The sequence below is a fragment of the Eumetopias jubatus genome, unplaced genomic scaffold (assembly GCF_037043125.1).
Source record: "Eumetopias jubatus isolate StellerSeaLion01/CBP00866 unplaced genomic scaffold, mEumJub1_p1.0 scaffold_8, whole genome shotgun sequence".
NCBI classification, from domain to species: Eukaryota; Metazoa; Chordata; class Mammalia; order Carnivora; family Otariidae; genus Eumetopias; species Eumetopias jubatus.
In genome coordinates this window covers 58,744,263-58,770,252 of record NW_028274814.1, presented here as the reverse complement: position 1 = coordinate 58,770,252, position 25,990 = coordinate 58,744,263, and the positions used below count along the sequence as shown (strand labels likewise).

Genomic DNA, 25,990 nt, shown 5'->3' with positions numbered 1-25,990 from the left:
CCACAGAGTGAAATAATTAAGAAATTTTGAGGCTTAGCAGGGGCATCTAAGTTTTTTACACAGTGAGACATATGCCTAGACATGACATACGCGCCCACTACCAGAAGTTTTTATTCATGACAATAGTGAATTAAATGTGGCTGTGCTGGGCTTGTTACTACCATAGCATATGACTCCATCATGAGTCAGGGCCACATGACATTTTATTTATTCTTATCTTCCTTTTGTTGTAAATCTTTGTTACACCCCAGTTTCACAATGTAATTTTAGTATGCTGATTCTCAAAGGCAGAGGTCGTTAGAGAATTTGGAGGGGTCATTACAAAGTCACCTGAGTTTCTCTCCCATCCTCTACCTTACCACCTGTTCAGAAGTCTGGCATGGTGGCTGGGTTCTCTGCTCAGGATACTACAAGGCTGAAACCAGAGTAAGCTGAACTGAGCTTTTGTCTGGACGCTCTGGGGAAAAATTCACTTCTAAGCTCATTGGTGTAGTTCGCAGAATTCAGTTCCTCGTGATTGTAGGATTGAAGTTCCATTTACTTGCCGGCTGTCAGTCAGGACCTGCTCTGAGCAACTAAAGGCTACTGTTAGGTCTTTTCCCCTGTGGCCACCATTGTTACTTCACAACATGGTATGTTTGCTTTCTTCCAGGCCAGCCAGAGCACAGTCCTCAAACTTCATCTCCTGCAACCAGGCAGAGAGAAAACTCCCTACTTTTTAAAGAGTTCATATAGTTAGGTCAGGCCCACCCAGATAATGTCCAGGTAAGAGCTGGTAAGAGCTCAATGAATGATGAGCTAAAACTCCAGAAGAGCAAAGGCTCTTCTTCAGCTGAAGTAGCAGTTTCTAGATTTTACAGAGTGGGTAAATTGGCCATACATATTTTGAAATTTGTGCATTGTTTAGATTAGAAATCCAAAGCTTTTGCTAAGTTTTCTGTTATTCAGAGTACCAGATGTCTTAAGCAACAACTGTGTGTTTTGTAACCACTTAATAGAGAATGACTTAAAAAAAAAAAAGCCCTGTTATATGTAACTGATGAATTATTGAACTCTACATCTAAAACTAGTCATGTACTATATGTTGGCTAATTGAATTTAAATTAAAAAAAAAGGGGGGCCCCTGGGTGGCTCAGTCAGTTGAGTGTCTGCTCTACATTTAGGTTGTGATCTCAGAGTTCTGGGATTGAGCTCTGCATCAGGCTCCCTGCTCAGCGGGGAGTCTGCTTCTCTCTCTGCCCAACCCCACCCCCCGACTTACGCTTTCTCAAATAAATAAAAAATAAAATCTTTAAAAAAATAAATTCTAAAAAAAAGAAACAAGATGTTAGTTGATAACTAAATAAGTAAAAATAAAAGCCCCCAAGGAGCAAGGTACTTATTTTCTCCTAGACCCCATTTCTGTAATTCCAGTTACCATCACCATGTGACAAGGAAGGCCCATCAGTGTTTTCTCTGTGGATAGGTTACACCTGGCAAGGTAAGATGAGAGCTGAAATGAGCCTGTGATTTAGTCAATTATGATGTTGACTATAAAAAAATATTTTAAGGGATGCAAGGCTGGCTCAGTTGGAGCATGCAGCTCTTAATCTCAGGGTTTTAAGTTTGAGCCCCGTGTTGGGTTGTAGAGATTACTTAAAAAAAATTTTTTTTAAGTATTTTAAAATAACTATTGTATTTACATTTTAGCTTGTTACATAATGAAACATCAAAATAATATATCCTATGATCAACTTCATTAATTTATTTATTCTTTTGACCCCAAGCAAAAAATTTCCAGGCAACTTTCCAATGCCACGCATCAGCTATTTTTTCCTTACATCCTAGTTGTTAAATCTTCATGTGTCGCTACTCCAAGCCTATAATAATTGAGAAACTTGACTTCGGTATCCTCATTCTGCTAATCCTGGCTTATTTTTCACAAAATTACTAATCTTCAGGGAATATTGCAAACCATCATTTCTATTTCTGAGTCAGAAAAACAGAAAGTGGGGAAAGTTGTGGATGACAAGGACTCTTGGAACATTAGACAATCTGTCTTTTATCTGGAAAGAGATGGATTTGATATACTGTCATTATAAGTTCAAGGTGCCCCAAAGCTAGGATTATTTAATTTGAAATACGTAACTTTTAAAAACTAAGACAAAGTAAAAGGAAAAAGGTATAAAGGATGTTTTTGTCTTTGTATCTTACTCTATGTCATGAAAATTTTTGTATTTATGCAGCACCTCAATTAAAGGAAGCCCACCTTTCAAGGCCCTAAATATAAAAAAAACAAAACATTTTAGTTTGATGTCATTTTAGGCATCAAGGTCACTTTGCAAGGAAAGAAGTGACTAGGTTATGACAATGGGTCCTGACCACAGATGTACTTTTCAAACTTTAGAAACAGTGAAGGTAGGGGCACCTGGGTGGCTCAGTCGTTAAGCGTCTGCCTTCGGCTCAGGTCATGATCCCAGGGTCCTGGGATCGAGCCCCGCATCGAGCCCCGCATCGGGCTCCCTGCTCGGCGGGAAGCCTGCTTCTCCCTCTCCCACTCCCCCTGCTTGTGTTCCCTCTCTTGCTCTTTCTCTCTCTCTGTCAAATAAATAAATAAAGTCTTTAAAAAAAAAAAAAAAAAGAAACAGTGAAGGCAATACATTTCACCAGCAGATAGCTTTTGCCCTATTGGAATGCTGCTTGAGGTCAAAGCGTTAGAGCCAATCCATCTTGCCATAGGATCTATCCTGCTACGCAGAAGAGACCTGACAGCCAGCGCCAAAATGACAGATTTTTTTTTAAGATTTTATTTATTTATTCATGAGAGACAGAGAGAGAGAGAGAGAGAGAGAAAGAGAGAGAGGCAGAGGGAGAAGCAGGCTCCCAAGGAGCAGGCACCCCAAAATGACAGATTTTTAAGGCCCACATTCCAGTGTAGTCAACCTATATGCAATTACATAAGTGGGTCCAGCAAAACCTACAGAACTGATATAGGCAGGCCAGGTCTGAGAACGCAAAAGGGGGGGTCCCACAGGACAAGCCAAGAGAGTCCTTCCTTGGCTTCACACAGGATAGAAATCAAATTCAAGCCAGGAGGAAGTGAAAGCAGAGTTTACCGAGTTGTGTAAGTGATTGAGTATAGCAGATGGAGTGTCTGGGAGACTTGGAAAGGAAAGGAGAGTGAGTCTCTTTATTGCTTGGGGTTAGGGGTTTATACTGGAAAGGGGTCCAGGGTACCTGTTTCTTCAGGAATCCAGGGCAGGGTCTGATCAAAGGTGAGTGACAGGTGAACAATAGGTGTTATTTCAAAAATCACTGAAGGTAGGGGGTATTGATATCAGCGTCAGCTGAGGTTTGTTCAAAGCTAATGTCCTGGAACACGTTTAGGATCCAGTTCTTAGATGTCATCGGGTATTTGGGGGCCTATGATGAAATTCAAAGAATGATTAACTTTCTTGCTTCCCCACTGGAGTGGGAACATAGCTTCTTTGACTTATTCAGATGCAAGGTGAAATATAGAACATGAGGAAATGGGGCCTGGCAGAAAAACAGCAGAGATGGAGCCTTTCTAAAAAGGAAGTCCCTTTAGTCTCCCCTCTCAGAACTATCCAACCAACCCACAGAACAGTGAGCATAATGAATTCTTGTGAAGTCACCAGATTTTAGGGTGGTCAAAACAGATTAGAATAGTTGAGGAAGACTTCATGGAACTCAACATGAACAAAACTTTTTTCTTGACTTTCAGACTTCATTTTTTCTAATAATGATGCTACTACTTCTTTTACTCTGTTTTGAAACAGATGCACTTTTTTTCTTCCTGTCTTTCTCTCCCTGATATATAGTGTCTAATTCTTACCAATTTTTCCTTAATGATTTCCTTCTCAATTATCTTTTCTATTACCGCTGTCACCATGTAAGTACAGCAATGATTTTTTTTGCTTTCGGTCTTCGGCAGTTCAATTTATCTTGAATGCTCATGTAACTGTCATTGTACCAAAATATTGTTCCAATTATGCTTCTTTCCACCAAAAAAATTCTTCAATGGCTTCCTTTGCCTACACAAGAATGTTCTTGATCATCAGCTTTATCTATCGAATCACTCCCTTCCCAATTTTTTTTTTTTTTTTTTTTTAAAGATTTTATTTATTTATTCATGAGAGACAGAGAGAGAGAGAGAGAGAGAGGCAAGGGAGAAGCAGGCTCCCAAGGAGCAGGGAGCCCGATGCGGGACCCGATCCCAGGACTCTGGGATCATGACCTGAGCCGAAGGCAGACGCTTAACCATCTGAGCCACCCAGGCGCCCTCCCTTCCCAATTCTGATTGCTATGTATATTTCCAGGCATAGCCTAGTTTTCAAATTATCATTTTTCTCCAAAAAAAAATCCCAACTCCAGCCAAACTAGCTTACTCATAGTTTCTAGACTATGCCATAAACATTTTTTAATATTTTTGCTGTTGATTTTTTTTTCTAAATGAATTCCCATGTATCTAGAAATGTCCCATTCAAATTCTACCTTCTATGTGAGGCTTCTTCCTTAATTATTCCCAAATTATTTTTACAAACTCCTTTAATATTTTATTGTCCAAATCATTCAGTTAATACCCACGACTATATAGTCATTTATTATAGTTACATTTATCATGTATATATGTTTTATCTACACACCTAAATTGTAACCTTCTGGAGATCAAAGTCTGCATTTTATGCTTTATATAAAGTGTTGTCAGTAAATATTAATTGATGTTGAAAGAAGCAGTAAGATTTGAGTAGGGGGGGAGAGAAGGCCCATTCTAGAGGGATAGGAGCAACAAGTGAGAATATGTGTGGTTTATTCCAGAGATGGGAAAGATAGTATCAAATAAAGGGTCAATTTAATTACCCAGCAACAACAACAACAACAATTCAGCACTCAGCTATCATTCTTCACCTTGCTTACTTTTTTTCCAAGGCACAATGATGCTCATTTATGCCTCAGGACTTTTACACTGTTGTGGAAAATATGATCACAGAAATAGAATTTTAAAAATACTTTGTTGTTTGCAAAAACTGTGTTACAGGAAGGAAAGAGGGGGAGTGTTCGCTAACCGGAGGCAAATTACCACCATTCGCCAGTGCCAGGATCTTTTTTACACCTAAATTGTCCTCCCCATCCCCCAGTTGCCAAGTGGTTAGCAGGGGAGGAAATGCCTCAAAACACCCAGCGGGGTGGGGGAGGTGTGAGCCGTGTAGTCAAAAGGAGAGTAATGCAGATGGCATTGGCCAGTGGAAGAGTCATGAAAAATAAAGCTAGTACCATTGGTAGGGGCCAGGTTACATGTTCTAGCAGAGTCTTATAGTCTCGATTTTAAATTTTGGTTTTTAACTAAATAGCAGTAAACAGGCACTGAAGAGTAGGATGAATTGGGGGATGTTTGAACAAACCTCCCTTAGCTGGGGGAGGTGATGGGTCAGTTTCTTTATTTAAGTGGGAAGCGCGACACAGGTTATCTACCTGGTGGTCAAGACACAAGGGGGAGTAGCAGTGGGTACGGTCCCAGGGTATACAGCCGGATTTAAATTTGTAATATGGATTCAAGTCCCAACATCTTTATTTATTTACTTTTTTAAGTCCCAACATCTTTAGTATTAAAAGATATGTAATTGACTTACCTTATTCCAATATGGTTTCCACGGTATTGCTAAAATTTCAACTTCACTTCATTTGAATTGCAGTAGCTGTCTGCAAGTATAGCACAAGTAATGTGTGAAACTACTCCCTCCTGTGGGAAGCAACACAACTTATAGCCGGTTTAAAAATCCCTTACTCAGCTATCTAGAACAGACTGAATAGGGTTCATATCACAGTAAGCTATACAGGGTACTAGCCATAAACTCAGCTCACTTTTGTTCTTGCCATCAATTGTAGTAATTAGCAACCTCTCCACTTGTCAGCATTCTTCTGTTGAATAACACTTGTCCACACTGGGAGCTGAATCTTGCTCATGACAATTTAGTAAATATATAGCTCTAGGTTTGCTTTCCAAGGTACATTGGATATATTACTGGACTCTCCTCTAACAATATGAGAAGATTTGAAGTTAACAAAGGGGTTAGGAAATTATATATCAATGTAATTAATCCAATTAATGTGTTAGTGCCCTCTGTGAAGATAATGGCTTATAGGATCATAAAAACTCTATTAGTGCCACCTAATTGGCAAAGGAAAAATGATCCATATAAGAGGAAATACAGTGTTAACTTTTAAGGGTCAGGCATATAACGTGGATCCTATGAACTGAGGTGAATTGGGACCTATTTCAGTTTGTAGATACTGAAATGGAACAATTCATTTGAACAACAATTCAGCTGAAAGGAATGATCTAGGGCTAGGTGATAGATTAATACAAGGGGGAGAAGGCATAGTTTGACTTTAAAAAACCTAAGAAGGCAAAAATAAATAAAAAACCCACTTCTGATGTCCTGCTCTTGAATTTCTGAACATTTTTACTTTTTTTTTTTTTTAAAGATTTATTTATTTATTTATTTATTTGACAGAGAGGGACACAGCGAGAGAGGGAACACAAGCAGGGGGAGTGGGGGCGGGAGAAGCAGGCTTCCCGCTGAGCGGGGAGCCTGATGCTGCGGGGCTCGATCCCAGAAGCCTGGGATCATTTTTACTTTCTTATATAGAAAAGGGTCTGACAAGAATAAGGGATCTTTGGCAAGCAGTTTCCCTAAACAGAGTGATACGAGTATTTGTTATTTAAAAAGATCACTTGCACTACTTTATAGTGAATGGATTAGATGAAAGCAAGAGTGAAAGTGGGGATTGCAGTTTTCCAGGTGAGAAATAATAGTGGAAAGTAGATGGATTTGAGAAATCTTTAGGAGTTATAAACAATAAGACTGTGATTAATTGGGTGTCAAGGGTAAGGAAGACGAAGAGTCAAAGATAATTGTCAGTTGTGGCTAGAGTTTTCCACAAAGGCCTTGAGTAGATATAAGTGGGAAGCCTCGAGGCTTTGCAGTACAGGCAGATAAGAAGAGCTCGTCCTGGGTGCTGGCATAGTAAGAAAGTCAAAGCCTATAACCTTTCCATTCCACCTAGGTGACATGGCTCACTGAATGCATTGATGAGTACTGATACAAAGCAGTGTGTTCTACTTCAGGATTCTTCCAATCTAGAGAATGTTTTACTTAATGAGGCCATTGTGTCTCCTATACATGAGACACACCTTTATGAGATACGAGGGAACCAATGGGAAGGGGAGCTGACTTAGCTATTTAACTCATTTTTACCCTTTACTCAGCTGATTTGCTGCTTTAGAAGTAAATCAAAGTAAAAGTACCTGAGAGTTCAAGTTGCCATTTGTATCCACCCTCAAATCAGTGATTTTCTGGGTCCAGCAATTGACTAGGTAGCTGGTGTTCTGCAATTTGAGACGGGTAACGTAGTAGAGGAGGACCAGGCTTTTTATTTTGTTGTTGTTCTTGTAATTGCTGTTGTTGTCATTCTGGGAGAGATAAAGAAAACAAGTTCAGTTTTGGACGTTGGGTTTAAGGTCACTCGATACTCCACATGGAAATAGAAACCTGGCATTTTGAATACATGGGTCCAGATACCAGAAGAAAGTTGTGGGCTAAAGATAAAAACGTCAGAATCCTCAGCTAAATAGATAGAAACTGAAATTACATGCATGAATGAGATCACCTAAGGAGAGACTATAGTTAGAAGAGAAGAGGGTCAAGAACTGAAACCCTGAGGAAAATCCATATTTGTTAAGGACAGTGAGGAAGCTGAGAAGGCAAAAATATATATGGTGCAACAGGGTAAGAGAAGCATGGTATCTGGATATGAAGTGGAAAACCATTTCAAAGGGAACACAGTCAACGGTGTCAAACGCTACTGGGAATCCTGTAAAATGAAAACTGTCCACTGGATTTGGCAGTCAAAGGTTATTGATGGCCTTGGAGAAAGTTGTGGAGAAAGTTGTTTTGGTAGAGAGGCTGTAGCTAAAGTTAGAAATAGTTTTGTTTTTGTTTTTAATTTAGAGAGAGAACGGGTATGCATGTGAGCAGGGGGAGGGCAGAGGGGGAGAGAGAGAGAGAGAGAGAATCTCAAGCAGACTCCACGCTGAGCCAAAATGACCTGAGCCAAAATCAAGAGTTGGTGGCTCAACCGACTGAGCCACCCAGGTGCCCCAAGGTCAGAAATAGTTTTAGGAGTGTTTCTGAAGTGAGGAGAGGGCACCAAATATAGATAACCCTTGAGAAGTTTAACCTTGAGGGGTGGAGAGGGATTCAAAGGAACATTTTAGGAAGCCAGAAAAGAGAGAGCAAAGCAGTAAATGTATATGTGTTATTAACATTTAATTGTATAAGCATTTGTGGATTACATGAAGGGCACAGGGAGGGAACTGAGAATTGAGAGATGGACAAGAAATAGTCCTTCCCTTCAAGGTGCTCAAAGTTTAATAGGGGAGAGAGAAAGATAAATAATTATGTATATAGACCGTGCAATAATAGATGCATTAAATTTAGTAGTAGCATAGTGGTGGAAGTGAAGAGTATGTTTATCAGGAAGGAGATAAGGGAAGACATTAAAATTGAGTTATGAATTCTTAAGTGTTTGCTAGGAATACTATGAGAAAAAGAAAAAAACATAGTTTATAGGAAACTACACAAAGCCTTTAAAGAGGAGTTCTTGGAATCAAATTGCCTAGATATAAATCCTGCCTCCAACATTACTAGCTCTGTGACTTTGGGTCATCATTGAGTAAACATTGCAAAGCTTCAACTTCATCACCTATAGAATGAAGGCTGATAATTCCTATTGTATGGGATTTTAGGGAGCTTTAAAAGCTGCCAAACACTGAATTCAGTAGCGGTACACAGCAAATACTCAATACATGGTATTATTATGGGATCTAAGATGCAAAAAGAGTGGTGAAGTATGTAGCTACAGAAGCTGATTAGGAACCAGATCATGATAGATTTGTCAGGAAAGTTAACACTGTTCCCTGCATTAATTAAAACAAACTAGTACAATTATTAGAAAACAAACCGAAGTCAGGCTTAATTCTACTAAAAAAAAGTCTTCAGGAAGCATCTTAATTATAATCTCCTGTTAATGAAGCCTAAGGCAACAGGTATGTACAAGTACCTTACAGGATACTAATTAGGAGGCTGAGATTGCTAACCTCTAATTGTGCAATTTGCAAATATATTTTTACATTACAACATCTTATAATACAAAGCATTGTTTTCCATTAAGATTGTTGCAAAACTTCAGTTTTCTCATTTTTTTCTTTTTATGTTTCAGTACTTTTAAATTTTTTTCTTTTCAAATTCTTATTTAAATTCTAGTTAGTTAACATACAGTGCATTATTGGTTTCAGTAGAATTCAGTGATTCATCACTTACATACAACACCCAGTGCTCATCATAACAAGAGCCCCCCTTCATGCCCATCCCCCATTCAACCCATCCCCCACCCACCTTCCTCCATCAACCCTGTTTGTTCTGTCTTTAAGAGTCTCTATGGTTTGTTTCCCTCTGTTTTTTCTTTTCCCCCCACCCATCTGTTCATCTGTTTTGTTTCTTAAATTCCACATATGCGTGAAATCATATGGTATTTGTCTTTGACTGATTTATTTCGCTTAGTATAATATACTCTAGCTCCATCCACATCATTGCAAGATTTCATTCTTTTTGATGACTAATACTCCATTATATATATATATACACCATGTCTTCTTTATCCATTCATTAGTCAATGGACATTTGAGCTCTTTCCATAGTTTGGCTACTGTTGATACTCAGCATTTTTTCTTCTTTTTTTTTAATGAATTGGTAGTGTGGTAATACTTTGATTTCAGCAAAAAATCTATTTCAGGGGTGCTGGGTGGCTCAGTTGGTTAAGCGTCTGCCTTTGGCTCAGGTCATGATCTCAGGGTCCTAGGATCAAGCCCCGCATTGGTCTCCCTGCTCAACAGGGAGTTTGCTTCTCCCTCTCCCTCTGTGTTCTCTCAAATAAATAAATAAAATCTTAAAAAAAAAAAGAAGTTATTTCAACTCTACCACCAAAACAAAATACACCCAAATTAACTGATCAAATAGTGTTGCTCACCATGGTAAGGGCATTTAAAGAGTAGGGGTAGATTCCACAAAAAGCTGCAGTGGGATCTAAGGAAATCTTCATGTGAGCTGTAGCCTTCTAGCCTTTTGTTATTGTTTGAGTGAATGAAGTTTTCTCTAGTCTGAAAAGTCAGTGATTTATGTTAGATTTTTATTTTGAGGAAGCCTTTTTCTTTTCTTTGGAAGATTTCAACTTCTCACTTACGTGAACGATATTCCCTCTATAGAAGGAAATTTTGCCCTTTTAAAGAGAATTCTTTAAATACCTATTCGGCATTTTTTAAAAAAATATTTTATTTATTTATTTGACAGAGAGAGACACAGCGAGAGAGGGAACACGAGCAGGGGAAGTGGGAGAGGAGAAGCAAGCTTTCCACGGAGCAGGGAGCCAGATGTGGGGCTTGATCCCAGGACCCTGGGATCATGACCTGAGCTGAAGGCAGACACTTAACGACTGAGCCACCCAGGCGCCCCAGTATTTTATTTTTTAATATTTAATTTTAAGTAATCTCCACACCCAATGTGGGGCTTGAACTCACAACCTCAAGATCAAGAGTCACTTGCTCCATCCACTGATCCATCAGTATTTTTGAAGTTAAAAGGGTATATCAGTTTGGGGCACCCGGGTGGCTCAGCGGGTTAAGGATCCAACTCGGTTTCAGGTCGTCATGATCTCAGGATCCTGAGACCCAGCCCCACAAAGGGCTTCTGGCTCAGTGCAGAATCTGCTCTAGGTTCTCTCTCTCTCTCTCTCCCTCTGCCCACCCCCACCCCCATGCTCGCTCTCTTTCTCAAATAAATAAATCTTAAAAAAAGGAAAAAGGTGAATCAGTTTAAAAAAAAATCTTCATTTGGGAATTTTCCATTCCTGATGAATCCAGTGGTAAAATCTTTCTACCAGAATTTTTTTTTTAAAGATTTTATTTATTTGAGAGAGACAGAATGAGAGAGAGCGCGCACATGAGAGGGGGAAGGGTCAGAGGGAGAATTAGACTCCAGCTGAGCAGGGAGAGCCCATCCCGGGACTCCAGGACTCCAGGACTCCAGGATCATGACCTGAGCCAAAGCAGTCACTCAACCAACTGAGCCACCCAGGCGCCCCTCTACCAGAATTGTTAATGGTGACTTTGTTATTTGATATGACATGTACTGTTGATATTTGGTATAGGGTGACTTGTGTCACATCCTATGCGTGTGCCTCAATTTCCCTAATTTTTTTCTGATGAGTTGAGCCTATAGATTTTGCCTCGTTTTTGCATGTATATTCACATATATAATTGGGTCGGTTGTTCAAGGTGTTTCATTAAGCTCATCTTCGTTTCTTGCAGTTGACTAGAAATTTCATGAACTCCTGCCAGCAAAGTAGGTCTTAGGGTTGTTGATGCTTAATAAACACACTGAGCCAATCCAGGCGTGCAGGGGAAACTCCTTTAACCAGTGGTTTTGGATTTCAAAGTTTTGTTTTCCCCCAAGACCTAACAGTAACATCTATAACCCAGTATACGTGTATATGACTGAATAAAAAATGTTGCTATAGCATACTTACCTGACTACCCGAGATGTGCCTGAAATTTCCAACTCTCCTGCATATAAAACAAAAACTGCATCCCTTCCAGGTAGAAACCAGCTAAACTGATTCTACAAACCACTAACTGGTGGTTAAAGGCCGACTGAAATCGCTCCTCTAGCAGTCTCCGCCGCTGCTTTCTGTCACACCCCTCGAAAATGCAGCGTTTGTAGCTGGGAAGGTGGCGACCCGCGGAGTCACCGAACAGAGCCCTACGAGTGATTCGCCCCGAAGGACGGAGTCAGCTCTCAGAGAGCGGGGAACCAACCTACAGCCCCGGCACGGTGGATGATGCAGGGCTCGACCCATTTCCCTGCCCTCCGGCTTCCTCGAAGTCCGTCCCGCCCCCTCCATCTGCTCTCCGTGAATTTAATTTCTCCCCTGCGAAGTGGGCCGAGCGCCGAACGATCGATGTTTCCTCCACGCCCTGAGAGCCGCCATTTTGGGGGGAGGAAAACACAAGTAGGGGTGGCAGAGCCTCCACGGGATGTTGACTGGCTTTTGCTTCTCTTGGCAGCACTGTGGGACCGGGGTAGAAGAATCCACCCGGGCCACTCCTCCTACTGCCTCTCCGGAATGAGGCCTCAGCGCCCGCGCGGGACGGCGCCCTCATTCATCCGAGAGTGAGTGAAGATTGGCGGCGTGGCGCGCGCTCTCGCGCGCCCTCCGCTGTCAGTTATCCCGCGCGCTCCCGGCGGCGCGCGCAGCTCCCCGCGCGCTCCCGCCCCTCCCCCGCAGGGCTAAGAGCTCGGCGCAGACTCGCTTGTTTGTTTCTGCAGGAGCCCTAGGAGAGGCCGAAGCCGAGAAGATGCCTGGGAAGCTGAAGGTGAAAATCGTGGCCGGGCGCCATTTGCCAGTGATGGACCGAGCTAGTGACCTGACTGATGCCTTCGTGGAGGTTGGTGCAAGGTCCTGCCCCTCAAAACACAGGGAGTGCCAAGCCCTTGAAGGATCCTACTCGCCTCGCCCCCAGCTCTTCAGCCCATTCTCCTTTCGACTGCCGTCCTTTGTGCGGTGCTTGTCCAAGTCCTGCCTTGAGGGCTGACTGCCGAGACTGCAGCCCATGTGATGGGTGCACCGCTCCTGGGCGCCTGTGGCGGAGAGCGCCGCGCGGGGAGGCAGTTACTGCTCTGCATGCGGGGGTGACCCTGATGTCAGGACTCATAATAGGCCACCTGCCAGTCAGGAGGAGATCCCGAGGCGTGTCCGCGTAGCCACCGAAACACACACACACATACACACACACGTACGTTCTTCTGTTAAGGGAGAGGTGGCTTCTGAAGCCAAAGTGATGCAGGTCACGTTAAGAAGGTAGATAACAGTTCGTTACGGGCACTTGGAGACCTACAAGGCGAGGCGATCCACTCTTGAGCATAACATTTTCTGAATCATCAGTGTAAGTTTTAAAACACAACCATAATGCTTTCTGCTCTTGTATGGACTGGTAGGTAGATGAGCTGTTTTAGGGTAATTTAGTGCCTTGAGGTAGGAAGCGAATTAAGTGCCATGGATTTAAATTGCAAAATTGCTTTTTAAGCCAGATGATTAGTTTAAAACTTATGCAAATTAGCCCAGGCCTAGGGCCCGGAAAGTAATAACCCAGAGTCTGAAAGAAGCCAAGTAAAAATTGTAATAAAAATTGACTTGATGAGCCAGAGCATTAGAATAATAATCATTGGGCTAGTAATGCTTGGAGTTGACAGCTATAGGATAATATACAGCCTGATTTTATCTCAATATAAAATATTCTTGATGTTCCCTAAAGGTTCTCTAACTTAATAACTGCAGTTTTTCCCCCCAAACATTGCCATGGTCATTCTTACTCCCAACTTCATTTTCACTTGAGAAACAGATGCTGAGTGTGTTCTTGGGCTAGATGTTAGGTAATGGGGATACACAGATTACCAGGGCATAGTCTTTGCTTTCAGATAGCTCAGAGACTGACCTATATGTTTAATAACTAATAGCTAACATGTGTTGAGTCTCATTATTGCCAGGTCTTTGCTAACTACTTTTTATTTATTTTTATTTATTTATTTTTAAAGATTTTATTTATTTATTAGAGACAATGAGAGAGAGAGAGAACACGTGAGAGTGGGAAAGGTCAGAGGGAGAGGCAGACTCCCCGCCGAGAAGGGAACCTGATGGGGGACTTGATCCCGGGACTCCAGGATCATGACCTGAGCCGAAGGCAGTCGCTCAACCAACTGAGCCACCCAGGCGTCCTGCTAACTACTTTTTAATTCTTATTCCTCATAACAGTCCTGCTATTATATTACTATACCATATTACGGTTAACTGAGGCCTAGGAACAGTAAATAATTTGCCCAAGGTTTCTTAACCTTGTAAATAGACTTGTGGTCTGTTTTCTTAACCACTGTGCTAACATTGCCTCTCTAGACAAGTTGATGAGTGTTGTAGAATATGGAAACTTCATTCTGTCTCTGAAGGTTTAGGAAGTTTTCCTAGAAAATGACATTTGAGCTGAATCTTGAAGGACATCAGGATTTTACTAGGCAGAGGGAACATCAAAGGCACAGAATGGGATACATGGTATGTTCAGGGAACTATCTTAGTTTGAGACATGTCTGGAGTAAAAGGGAATATGTGGGTAGTGGAGGTTATGGGGGATGAGGCTGGAAAGGCAGGGTGGTACCAAATCTCATTTTCTGTACTGAATAATTTTTCCTTTATTTTATAAGCAGGGGCAAGCAAAGAGAACTTTTTAAGGAGAAATGAAATATGATGTTTATTATTAGGTTGTTTATAGGATGACTTGTGTGGTAATGTTATTGATGGACTGGACAGATGAGAGATGAGACAGGGAGATCAGTTAAGAAGGAGGTAAAATTATCCATGCAATATGTGCATTTTGAGAATGTCTGTGGGAACCGATTAGAGGAGAAAGACTTGAGGGATATTTCCCTTGTTTTTTCTTACTTAAAATTTTATTTATTTGAGAGAGAGAGAGATAGCAAGAGAGAGCATGAGCAGGGGCGGGGGAGAGGGAGAAGCAGGCTTCTGGCTGAGTAGGGAGCCCAAAGCGGGGCTCGATCCCAGGACCCTGAGATCATGACCTGAGGCGAAGGCAGATGCTTGATTGAGCCACCCAGGCACCCCTTGAGGGACATTGCTTAGGTAAAATCATCATGCCTTGGTTATAAATGGTTTTGATGGTGAAGGAGGGGTTGGATTCAAGAGTGACTTTTAATTCCTTCTTTCAGCAAGTAGTTATTGAGTGCTATTTGACAGGCCCAGTGCTAGTCTCTGGTGTAGCTGATGCATACCTGATAGTGAACAAAATAGACTTGGTTCCTAGTTCTATGGAGTTTATATTTTGGTGGAAGAGACATTAAAAAATAAAGAAATGATTAAATAGGTAATTATGATGAGTGTCATGGAAGAAACAATAGAGATTAACAGGGAACATCTACTTTAGGTTGGGAAATCAGGAGACCTCTGAGGAAGTGTCAATCGAAGACCTGCTGGATGAGGAGGAGCCAGCTGCTCAGGGAGTGTATTAGGAAGGGAAGGAAGACGGGTGTGGCTGGCATGTGGTGTAAGATAAAGTGGGAGAGTTAGTCAAGGAGCCAATCATGCAGGATCTTAGAGGCCATGATTAGGAGTGTGGATTTTACTCTCAATTCTATGGGAAGCGGTTGTTGAGATTAGTTTTTTTTTTTTTTTCCCCTGTCTGGAGCATGGACTAAGCTGAAGCAGGCAACTAATTAGGAGATTCTATAATACTTCAAAAAAGAAAAGGTGGGGGCCAAGATGTTGGTTTGGTAATGGAGAGAAGTGGATAGATTCCAGATATACCTTGCAGATAGACTCTAGAGGATTTGTTGGTTGACTGGAGTAGGGGGCCAGGGAAAGGGAAACTAAAAGATGACTCGTAGCTTTCTGGAATCTTTGGGGTAATTTTCTGAGGCTCCATAGGATTTGTAGAGATTGAGTAGGTGGAGAATCAATTTCTGTTTAGGTGTGTTAGGTCTGAGATGTTAATTGAAGTTGTCCACGAGGAAGTTAGATTTGTGAGTATCATGTTCAGAAGAGAGATGTGAGTTAGAAATGAGCTCATATAGGCCAGTGTTTTTCCACTCTGTGAGACCCAGTGCCCCCTTTATATATATAGCAGGTATTTTGAAATCCACTCTTTACTGTGCTGGCATGATATTTATGGCCAATGTAACTTAGCCTCACAGTTAAAAAAAAAAAAATAATATATTGTTCTAACTAGTAGTATGACAAATTAGAGAATTTTTTTTAGTATGTATTTCAATTTAGAAGTACTTGTTCATGATCACAGAAGGTACGAAGTAATCAGATTGAGTCCATGAATATTTATTAAGCCTTTGTATATGTCCATCACTGTACTGGGTATAGTACAGTGTGCTGGGGATATAGTAGTGAATAAGACAAAAATTTCTTTAATCATGGAGCTCACATTTTAGTGGGAGAATGGAGTTCATAAAGAGGATAATTAAAAGGTAAACTGATAGATGATGAGAATATGGAGAAAATAAAGCAAGGATACAAGGTAGGGAGTGTCTCACCTATGTGTAAAAATCACATGAATCTGACTCATACTGAGTGAGACAGTTGTGCAGTTTTGACATCTCAGATAGTCCTTCATTGCTATCTGATTTTTCAAAATAATCAACTCATGGGGAAAAGCAGAATTTTCCCTTAATTTACATGATGGTTGTATTTCTTGACAATTATGTATATGAAAACTGCATTACAACACTTTTTTTCCCCCATTACACTTTTATCTGTAAAATGAGTTAGGTTTTTAATCCTATGTGATTATCTGGTAGGACATTTGAAAGTCATGACATGAGACAAGTCTTCATTGTAGGGAACTATTTCTTGCATTGCAGGACACCTAGCTTCTTTGGCCCTTCCTTCTAAATGTTACAACTATTCTCCACAAATACACCCATAGAATTTTCTAAAATTCCCTTAGGAGTTGGTCTGTCCCTTTTGTAAACCTCTGACTTAGCAGGAGAGCAGCGGTATGGATCCTTGAAAAACTTGCCATTAAGCTGTCTATTAGAGGAGGAGGACTAGGGGAAGAAAACTGAGATTATCAGCCAATGGGGAGAGAGAAAACAGGGAAGTAATGTCTCAGAAGGCAAGAGGAAGTTTCTAGAAAGAGGAAGCCCTCAACCATTAAATGGCACTGAAAGGTCAAGTAAAGAGGACAAAAAAAATCATTGGATTGGACAGTATGGAGGTTGTTACTGCTTCTGACAAGGAGCGTGTCAAGGAAGCCCATACTGTAGTGAATTAAAGAGGGTTAAAGTACAAGAGAGGTGAGGAAGAGGTGTGGTATGAATAGGCAATTGTTTCAAGAAGCATGGCTGAGAAGGGGAGAGGAGAAATAGTGTGGTATTTGGGGAGTATGTACCTTTTAGTACTTAAAAAAAAGTTAGAAGAGACTAGAACATATTTGTGTGGTAATAGGAAAAATCCGGCAGAAAGGGAAAGATTAATGCAGGAAAAAGGGGATAATGAAGGATTACCATATAATAAAGGGATAAATTGTGTGATGTAGCCTGTTAAGTACTGTATAAGCTTGTAGGAAAGGGAGATAATGATGCCTGAATTGGTCATGAGAAGTCTTTGTGCTGGGCTTGAAGGATGGTAAAATTTCTATAGGCAGAGAGGAAAAGCGGCATTTTTTAGATGATTAGGACAAACTCAGTAAAAGCAAAAGGAGAGGGATAGAACATATGTAATTGAAGGGAGGGTTCTTGTGGGGAATAAAATTTGCTAGGTAGGGGGGATGCAGGTTATTGAACGGTCTGAAAACGAGGGGGGTAGACTGTATAGTAGAAGCTCTCTTAAACAACTTGCATTAACTCACTTATCACAGTCCCCGGTGTTCTGCATTCGTTCCATAAGCCTATTCTTGAATATCCCACATTGCTAGATTATTCTCTCTTATGACTGCTTCTCCCATCAGTTGGCTGATAATACTTTACCAAGAGGCAGTTATGTTTTTTACCCAAACCTGTTTATGCCGACTCTATTTGTTACTGTAATTTACTTAAACCTTATGTAAATTGGTGAAATAAGAGTGAAAATGAAGTTGATAACGCTATGTAAAGACATATGGATACAGTCACTAAACATTACTCTAGAATTAGATGGAGAAAAGATTGTAAAAAAATCTAGGATTCTGTGTTCATACATTTTTACAAGCAATTTTAAGTTCTACCACCACATAAAAAAACCCAAACTGGAAATCACAGATGGTACATTATGGGTGTGGTTTATGCAAAAAAGATGATACCGAACTCTAAACAGTGGACCCTTACTCAAAGAAGAGGCCTTATTCATTCAAATGTAGAGGAATGAATATTTATTTATATGTTTTATCTTAAAATATTTACCGTTTGAATCATTTTTAATGATTCTTTGATTTAACCAAGTTACCAAATTATTTGATTAACTAATCAAAAACTGGTCCTGATTTCATTGGTTGAGGGAATTTCTACTATCTATGATGTGAGGAATTTAGGAAGCCAGTGAAGACCAAATAGTATGCATGCATGTATATATGTATGTATGTATGTATTTAAAGATTTATTTATTTATTTTAGAGAGAGAGAAAGAGTCGGGAGGGCCAGAGGGAGAGAGAAAAATCTCAAGCAGACTCCGTGCTGAGCACAGAGCCTGATGTGGGGATCGATCTCACGACCATGAATGAGATCATGACCTGACCCGAGACCAAGAGTGGGACGCATAACCAACTGCGCCACTTAGGCACCCCACCAAGTAGTATTTAAAGATGATTATTGCAGGAATCCCCAGAATGAAAGAGATGAAGTTCTGTATAAAAATAGTATTAATACTGGGAAATTTATTCCAGTGTTAATGTGCATGTTACAAACTGTTTGGCAAGCTGTATTATCATTTTGTCTTTATCCAGGAGCCTTTGAGGGAACAGGGAGAGGAAAAGAAATGAATATTTAATGATATACCAGACATTTTGCTAGGTCTCTACATGCATTTTCTCCTGTAATACAACAGTCCCCCCTTTCAGAGGAAGAAGCAGCCTTAAATAACAGGTTAAATAACTTTCTCAAGGTAATTTAGCTAATGAGTGGGGGGAGAGAATGCTTTTACTTTACTAGGGAATCTCATTAAAATCCCTGATGTTCTTTAACAAAGTTGTAAGGCATTCATTTAATTACTGGGTAATAAAATCTTCAAATTAAATAAGACCAATTGAACTATGATTCTTCTTTAGTAGAAGGGGAATCATCACGATTTGGCAAAGTACACACACTGGCCTTTTTCTTTTCCTAAAATCTTGTTTTTTTGTTTGATGCAGTTGAGGGCTATCAGATCTTTACTATATCTACAATAGATAGTTGACCAAAAGAAGAATAAAAGGCACAATATCGCAGTACAGTATAGTGGAACAAACCTGAAGAGGGCTGAACTCATAATTAATTAAAAATTTATTAAGAGATTTTATTTATTTATTTGTCAGAGAGACAGAGAGAGAGTGAGCACAGAAGGGGGAGCGGCAAGCAGAGGGAGAAGCAGGCTCCCTGCTGAGCAAGGAGCCAGATGTGGGACTCCTTGTGGAGGCTGAGGTGTTTAATATTTGTGTTGTTGAGGTTATAGAAGTAATTATTGAATACATTTCCATTTTTTTACAAAAGATTTTATTTATTTGTTAGGGAGAGAGCGCACGCAAGCAGGGGAGCATCAGACTGAGGGAGAAGCGGGTTCCCACTGAGCAAGGACCCCGATACGGGACTTGACCTGAGCCAAAGGCAGATGTTTAACTGACTGAGCCACCCAGGCATCCCTGAACTCATAATTTAAAGAATGATAATGGTAGTTTTGGCAGTTGAACCCAAACTTTTGGCTTTTGAAAGGTTTTGAATGATTTCATAATCCTAACAATATTTTACTTCAAATAAAGCTGTTATTAGGTAAATTAAGAAATAAGTATTTCCTTGATGTTTTGAATATTAAAATGAAATGAAAATTAAATTAGTAACTGAGCAGTAACTTCTTCCCAGACTCCCCCCCACCCACATCCCCATTAAGTTTCATTTTTTACTGTTTGTGATTAAAAAAATAAAAATTATGGAAATAATACATGAATGGCTGCCTTTACAAAAGATTCAAATAACTCAGAAGTAAAACTTGAAAGCCCCTTACTTGGTACTTGCTACACTGTACTGTATTCCCTATACCATGTCAGTCCTTTCTCCAGAGACAGTTACTCTCAGTTCTTTGGCATGTGTTTATTTACTTCCCCCTCATTTCCTTTAAAAAAATTTTTTTTACTTATATTTTAAAAAACAAACGTAATCATGCTTTATATATTCTGCAACTTGTTTTTTTCAGTTATTATGTTATTGACATTTCCATATAACGGTACTTAAAATCAACTCCATTCTTTAATAGCGGTACATGTGATTTATTCAATAATTTTCCTTTTGAATGATTATTTAGATTTTTTTGGTGTGTTTTTAGGAAGGAGACTCATGTGAAAGTGCTTCTTTAGGATAAATTCCTGGAAGTGGATCCAGAATGCTATAATTTTAATCAAAATAAATTTATTATGATTTTAATTGGAATTTTTTAAGTTTTCGAGTTTTAAAATAATATATTTTACAAATAGGAAATATATGTACATGGTTCAGAATTCAGAAGATACAAAATGGGTCAACCTCTCTCACATTGTGTTTCTTTTAACCAACCTGTTATGTTCTTTCTAGTGGCCACTGTTAACATTTGTTGTATAACCTACTAGAAATAACCTGTGCTATATAAAGGCATATATTATGTGACTTACAACATTTTGCCATTTTTTTCTCCCAAAGAATGCCATACGTGCTGCTCCACAGAAGAAAGATCTATCTAAATGGTGATTGTTCTGTACCAGTGCTGAGAAAACTGCTTTATTCTTCTATTTAGCAGTATACTGTGTGGCTTTACCATTCTTCATTTAACCAGTTCCAAATTGGTGGATATCTAGGTTATTTCCAGTCTTTCATTACTATAATGCTGCTTGTACATGTCATTGTGCACTTCTCTATGAAGTTAAAGGGTGTAGGCATTTAACATTTTGATACATTGTCAAACTGCAATCCTTAGAGATTGTTTTATTTTATACTCCCACCAACAAAGTATTAGAAGACCTCATCAACAGTGTTTTCAAACTGTTTGCCAACATGATAAGTAAAAATGTTGGCTTAGTTTGCATTTCTCTTGTGGTTGATCATCTTTTGATATATAGTTGATGCTTGAACCGTGTGGGGCCTTTTACGGGCTGTTGACATTCTCCTCTCAATCCAGTGCAGTTGAAAATCACATATAACTTTTGATTCCGCCCCCAAAATTAACTACAAATGGCCTGCTGTTGACTGTCAGCCTTACTGATAACATAAAGTTGGTTAATACATAGTTTGTATGTTATATGTATTATATACTATATTCTTACAATATAAACTAGAGAAAGGAAGATTATTCTTAAGAAAATCATAAGGGAAAAATCTATTTACAGTACTCTACTGTATTTGTAGATACAGTAAGTTTACGCTGTATGTTTACAGGATGAATCATGTCAGTAACTATATCAATATTGTCTTAAATGATACAAAACACAGTAGATGTTATACATATTACTAACACTAGACATCAAAAATGAAAAGATAATGTGAAAAAGAAATTCACATTTGTTTACAAATATAATGATTTATGGGCATTGATAACAAAGAAGCAGCAGTATGATTGCTTTATGGTAGCCTAGTGTAATTGATAGGATTGCTTCACAGTAGCCTAGCCTATATACTAACAAATGAATCGTTATAAAAAATTTTATGGCATACAGTATTGCAGTCATATTTATAATACAGTAATGTAACTTTTTAAAAAAAATCATTTACTTGTAATTAAAGGCTGATAGTTTCTCCAGTTATGAGAGAGAGGCATACTGTAGTTATATAATTCTTTGAAAACAAAGTTATAAAACAGTAAGAAAACGAACTTCTGGGACACCTGGGTGGCTCAGTCAGTTAAGCGTCTGCCTTTGGCTCAGGTCATGATCCTGGGGTCTGAGCCCCACGTTGGGCTCCCTCAGCAGGAAACCTGCTTTTCCCTCTCCTTCTCCCCCTGCTTGTGTGCATGTGCGCATGCTCTCTCTCTCTCAAATAAGTAAATAAATTAAAAAAAAAAACAACTAACATCTGATTAATTTTGTATTAAATATTGTTCATATTGCTTAGTATAAGCTAAGCACTTCTATACAAGTCTTGTGTTGATGACTACTTAGGCAATGATGATGACACAGAAATGCCTCATATGGCTCTTGCCATGCAGTTATTAGATTTTCACATGAAGACATTCACATATACACAACAGATAAGTTTATTAACTATATGGCCTGATGATTATGTACTATTCATTAAGTGGAAGTGGATTGTCATAAAGGTCTTCATCCTCGTCTTCATGTTGAGTAGGTGGAGGAAGAGGAGGGGTTGGTCTTGCTGTCTCGGGTGGCAGAAGTGGAACAGGTGGAGGAGTTGGAAGGGGAGGCAGGAAAGAGGCACACATGGAATAACTTTACTGAAATGTTGTAATTTCTGACATTTTTGCTCTTTCATTTTTTAAAAAACATTTCTGTCCAGTACCACTGTTTGCTTTGGTTTCAGTGCTAGTATCCTAGAAAGGTCCATGTTGTAAAAGAAATCAATAGCAGTCTTGAATAGTCAGATCCTTTCTGCCAGGTTGTCTAATACCAGTTTGTTTTTGGTCACTGCTTCTTCTACAGCTTCTTTCTCGTCGTCTGGCACTGGTTTGCAAGCATTCATCTCCATTAAGTTATCTTCTGTGACTTCTTCTGGTGTGGTATTTATTAGCTCTTAAATGTCTCTTAAGATCCAAATCTTGAAACCTTTCACTCTCTACCTTTTTTGTCATACCCACCAACTCTTCCCTTATTCCCTTGATTGGCTCTGTTGTAAATCCTATGAAGTCATATACAATAAATGGGCATAGTTTTCTCCAGCAGGAATTTGTTTCATGTTGATGGCTTTCATGGCTTTTTCTACAACGATGGTGTAGTTGTGTAGTGGTGTAATCCTTCTAGACTTTCATGTTTTCTTATCAGAATTCTCTTCCATAGGGTTGACAGTCCTTTTCAAAGAATACCATGTAATGAGCTTTAAAGGTCCTTATGACCCCCTAATATAGAGGCTGATTATAGAGAGCTTGTGTTTGGGGGCAGGTAGGCCACTTCGATGCCCTCGGTGTTGAGCAGTTCTGATCATAGTCCCGACTGCATTTGCACAAAATGGTAGAGTTAGCCTACCTACTCCCTTCTTGCCTTAAATCCTGGAGCTTACTTTTTTCTCTTCCTAATAAATACTTTGTGGCATTTTTTTCCCCCTCCAGAATAAGGTACTTTTGTCTATATCAAAAATCTGTTCAGGGGCACCTGGGTGGCTCAGTTGTTAATAAGCGTCTGCCTTTGGCTCAGGTCATGATCCCAGAGTCCTGGGCCCTGCATCGGGCTCCCTGCTCAGCGGGAGGCCTGCTTCTCCATCTCCGGCTCCCCCTGCTTGTGTTCCCTCTTTCGCTGTGTTTCTCTCTGCCAAATAAATAAATAAAATCTTAAAAAAAAAAAAAGAAAACATTCTTCCGTTAAAATCTTAAAAAAAAAAAAAAAATCTGTTCAGGCAGATAGCCTTTCTCCTCAGTGATTTTCTTGATGGCATCTGGGAACTCGTCTGCTGCCTCTTGGTCAGCAAGAGCTGCTTTTTCTCTTATCTTGACATTTTTTCAGCCAGTCCTCTTTCTAAAATTATACCATCCTTTGCTGGCATGAAATTATCCAGCTTTAGATCTTTCACCTTCCTTTTGCTTTAAGTTGTTACCTAATGACTTCACTTTCTTCTCGAATCATATTAGAGTCTATAAACATACCTGCCTTATAGCAATCCTGCACCCATATAAAGGCTGCATTTTCAATATGAGATAAAAAGGTATTTTGCAAAAAGTGTAAGGTTTTTGCATCTGCTGGCATAGCTGCAGTATTGGCTTCACGAATTTTCTTTTTTTACAGTGGTCCTTATGCTGGATTCATTTATCTTGAAGCAGCAGGCAAGTGCAGCTGCAGACCTCAATCTACAGTATATATCAAGCAATTCAGCTTTTTCTTGTAATATCATGACTTTTCTTTGATTCTTGGGAGCACTTAAAGCAACACTAGTGGCACTTCTTATGGGTCCCATGACATTACTCAAGGTTTATGGTATTGCACTAAACACAGTGAAAAATATACAAGAACTGCAAGAGGTCACTTTGTACTGCAATATGCAATTTACTGGAGAGATGAACTGCTCACATAGAGATGGGTAGCATCATACAGTGTTCTAAGTGGATACTAGCAACACTTGGGCTCATGGCAGTAGCAACAGAAGGTGGTTTAAAATTATTACGATAGTACAGTACATACTACAATTCATTTTATGCAGTTATGATTTAATACCACATCTTTCCATTCATTTATATTTCTCTCAACTGCTAATGGCGTCGTGTGCTCTGTTACGTATTTTTGTGCATGTTTTGATCAATTTTAATTTTTTATACTTAGTATTTTATGGTAGTAAATGATAAAATAGACTAGTATTTACATATATTTTATGCATTCATGACAACTATTTCTTAGTTTTTTTGCTATTTCTAGGCTACATGGTTTGTCTGTGAGTTTTTTCAATTTGTCACAAATCTCCAAAAGATTTTCCAGTATATTTATTGAAAAAAATCTGCCTATACGTGGATGCGTGCTATTCAAATCCATGTTGTTCAGAGTTTAACTGTATTTTATTTATTTTTAAAAAGATTTTATTTATTTGAGAGAGAGAGAATTAGAGAGAGACCACATGCGAGGGGGAAGGGTCAGAAGTAGAAGCAGAGCAGGGCCTTCAGGATCATGACCTGAGCTGAAGGCAGTCGCTTAACCAACTGAGCCACCCAGGCACCCCTAACTGTATTTTAAAAGCATCTATGTTAAAATAAATAAAAACATCTATATTTCCATTTCTTTGCATTGTCTGTTCATGTGTTCTGCCTATTTTTTTTGTTGGGTTATTGATCTTTTTCATATTGCTTTATAGGAACTCATTAGAAATTGTGGAAAGTCGCTCTTCAGTATATATTTAGCAAATACTTTTTCTCAATTTCTTATATATCTTTGACTTTTTTACATTCTTTATTGTGTCAGAGGTTACTATTTTCACATAATTTTTTTAACCTTTTCTACCCTCTAACCTGCCTAAGCACCAAAATGGTTGGTACCATGCCTAATAATTCAGATTAAATGATAAAACACCTAGAAAAATATGCAGAAGATAAAAGCAATTATTCTTTTGGATATTTTGTTTTTAGAAATTTCTTGGACGGATAAATGATAAAACAGGAAAATCAGCAAATATAATACCAAAGGAGAAGGAGGTTTCTTTCAAAAAAGAAAGGAGTTTTCATAGATTATCTGCTTGAACTAGCATTTTGTAAGAATCTACAGTGTATAAAACTATGTGCTGGATATTGTCTTTTTTTAATTTAAATTCAATTAATTAACATACACTGTATTATTAGTTTCAGATGCAGAGTTTAATGATTCATCAGTCTTATATATACCCAGTGCTCATTACATCATTGTGCCCTCCTTAATGTCCATCACCCAGTTACCCCATCCCTTCACCCCCTTCCCCTCCAGCAACCCTCAGTTTGTTTCCTATGATTAAGAGTCTCTTATTCCTGGAAATTGTCTTAAAGGGGATAAGCTTTAGTGAATTTAGAGGTAAGGAAAGATAATGGTAATAACTAATATAATTAGGGAAGAGATCAAATTTAGGAAAGGTGAGGCCATCTAGGAAGTAGTTTGCAGCTGTTTTGCTCTTAAGCCTCCTGACCAACTTCTCAAGTTCAGTCAGATTTCATAATCTCCATTCTTTGTTGGAATCAAGTTCCAGGGATTTAGCCTGCTTTCTGCTTTCTTCATTCCCTTCTTATTTATTTTTGGGTCTTTGTGATTTAGTGTCTGCCAAGACTGGTTGTGAAATAAGATAGTCTCCCCATCCAATCCCTTTCATTGTCCCTGAAGATAAAGCCCTTAATGATAATGGTTTGTTTCTAATCACTATGTGTGCACTGATAAGGGATTAAAAAAAATAACAAAAAGGGGAAGCTGGAAATTACAAGGATATATTTCTAAGTTCTTACAATAATGGGCTGGAGTTCTGGAATCCCAAGCTGAGATGGTGAAAAGAGGGTCAGCTGCTGTTTT

General features: G+C 39.2%; 1 protein-coding gene and 1 long non-coding RNA gene across 5 annotated transcripts in view; one reads left to right on the top strand and one right to left on the bottom strand.

Annotated features, from left to right (window-relative positions):
• Nucleotides 1-11,949, bottom strand: part of LOC114216634 (uncharacterized) — a 29,272-nt gene extending 17,323 nt beyond the window's left edge. Inside the window, exons 1-3 of the long non-coding RNA XR_003610810.2 lie at nucleotides 11,644-11,949; nucleotides 7,310-7,474; nucleotides 5,631-5,700 (exon numbers count right to left, since the gene is read on the bottom strand). This is a non-coding gene — a long non-coding RNA (uncharacterized LOC114216634). The remainder of the gene's footprint in view (nucleotides 1-5,630; nucleotides 5,701-7,309; nucleotides 7,475-11,643) is intronic.
• Nucleotides 11,950-12,097: 148 nt separating this feature from the next.
• The window catches only part of C2CD5 (C2 calcium dependent domain containing 5), a 96,173-nt gene continuing 82,280 nt past the window's right edge, over nucleotides 12,098-25,990 (top strand). For all 4 annotated transcript variants that reach the window (XM_028113188.2, XM_028113186.2, XM_028113185.2 and 1 more), the window contains exons 1-2: nucleotides 12,098-12,287; nucleotides 12,444-12,562. In XM_028113188.2, the coding sequence (XP_027968989.1) occupies nucleotides 12,473-12,562 (90 nt within the window). In that variant the 5' untranslated portion in view covers nucleotides 12,098-12,287; nucleotides 12,444-12,472. The remainder of the gene's footprint in view (nucleotides 12,288-12,443; nucleotides 12,563-25,990) is intronic.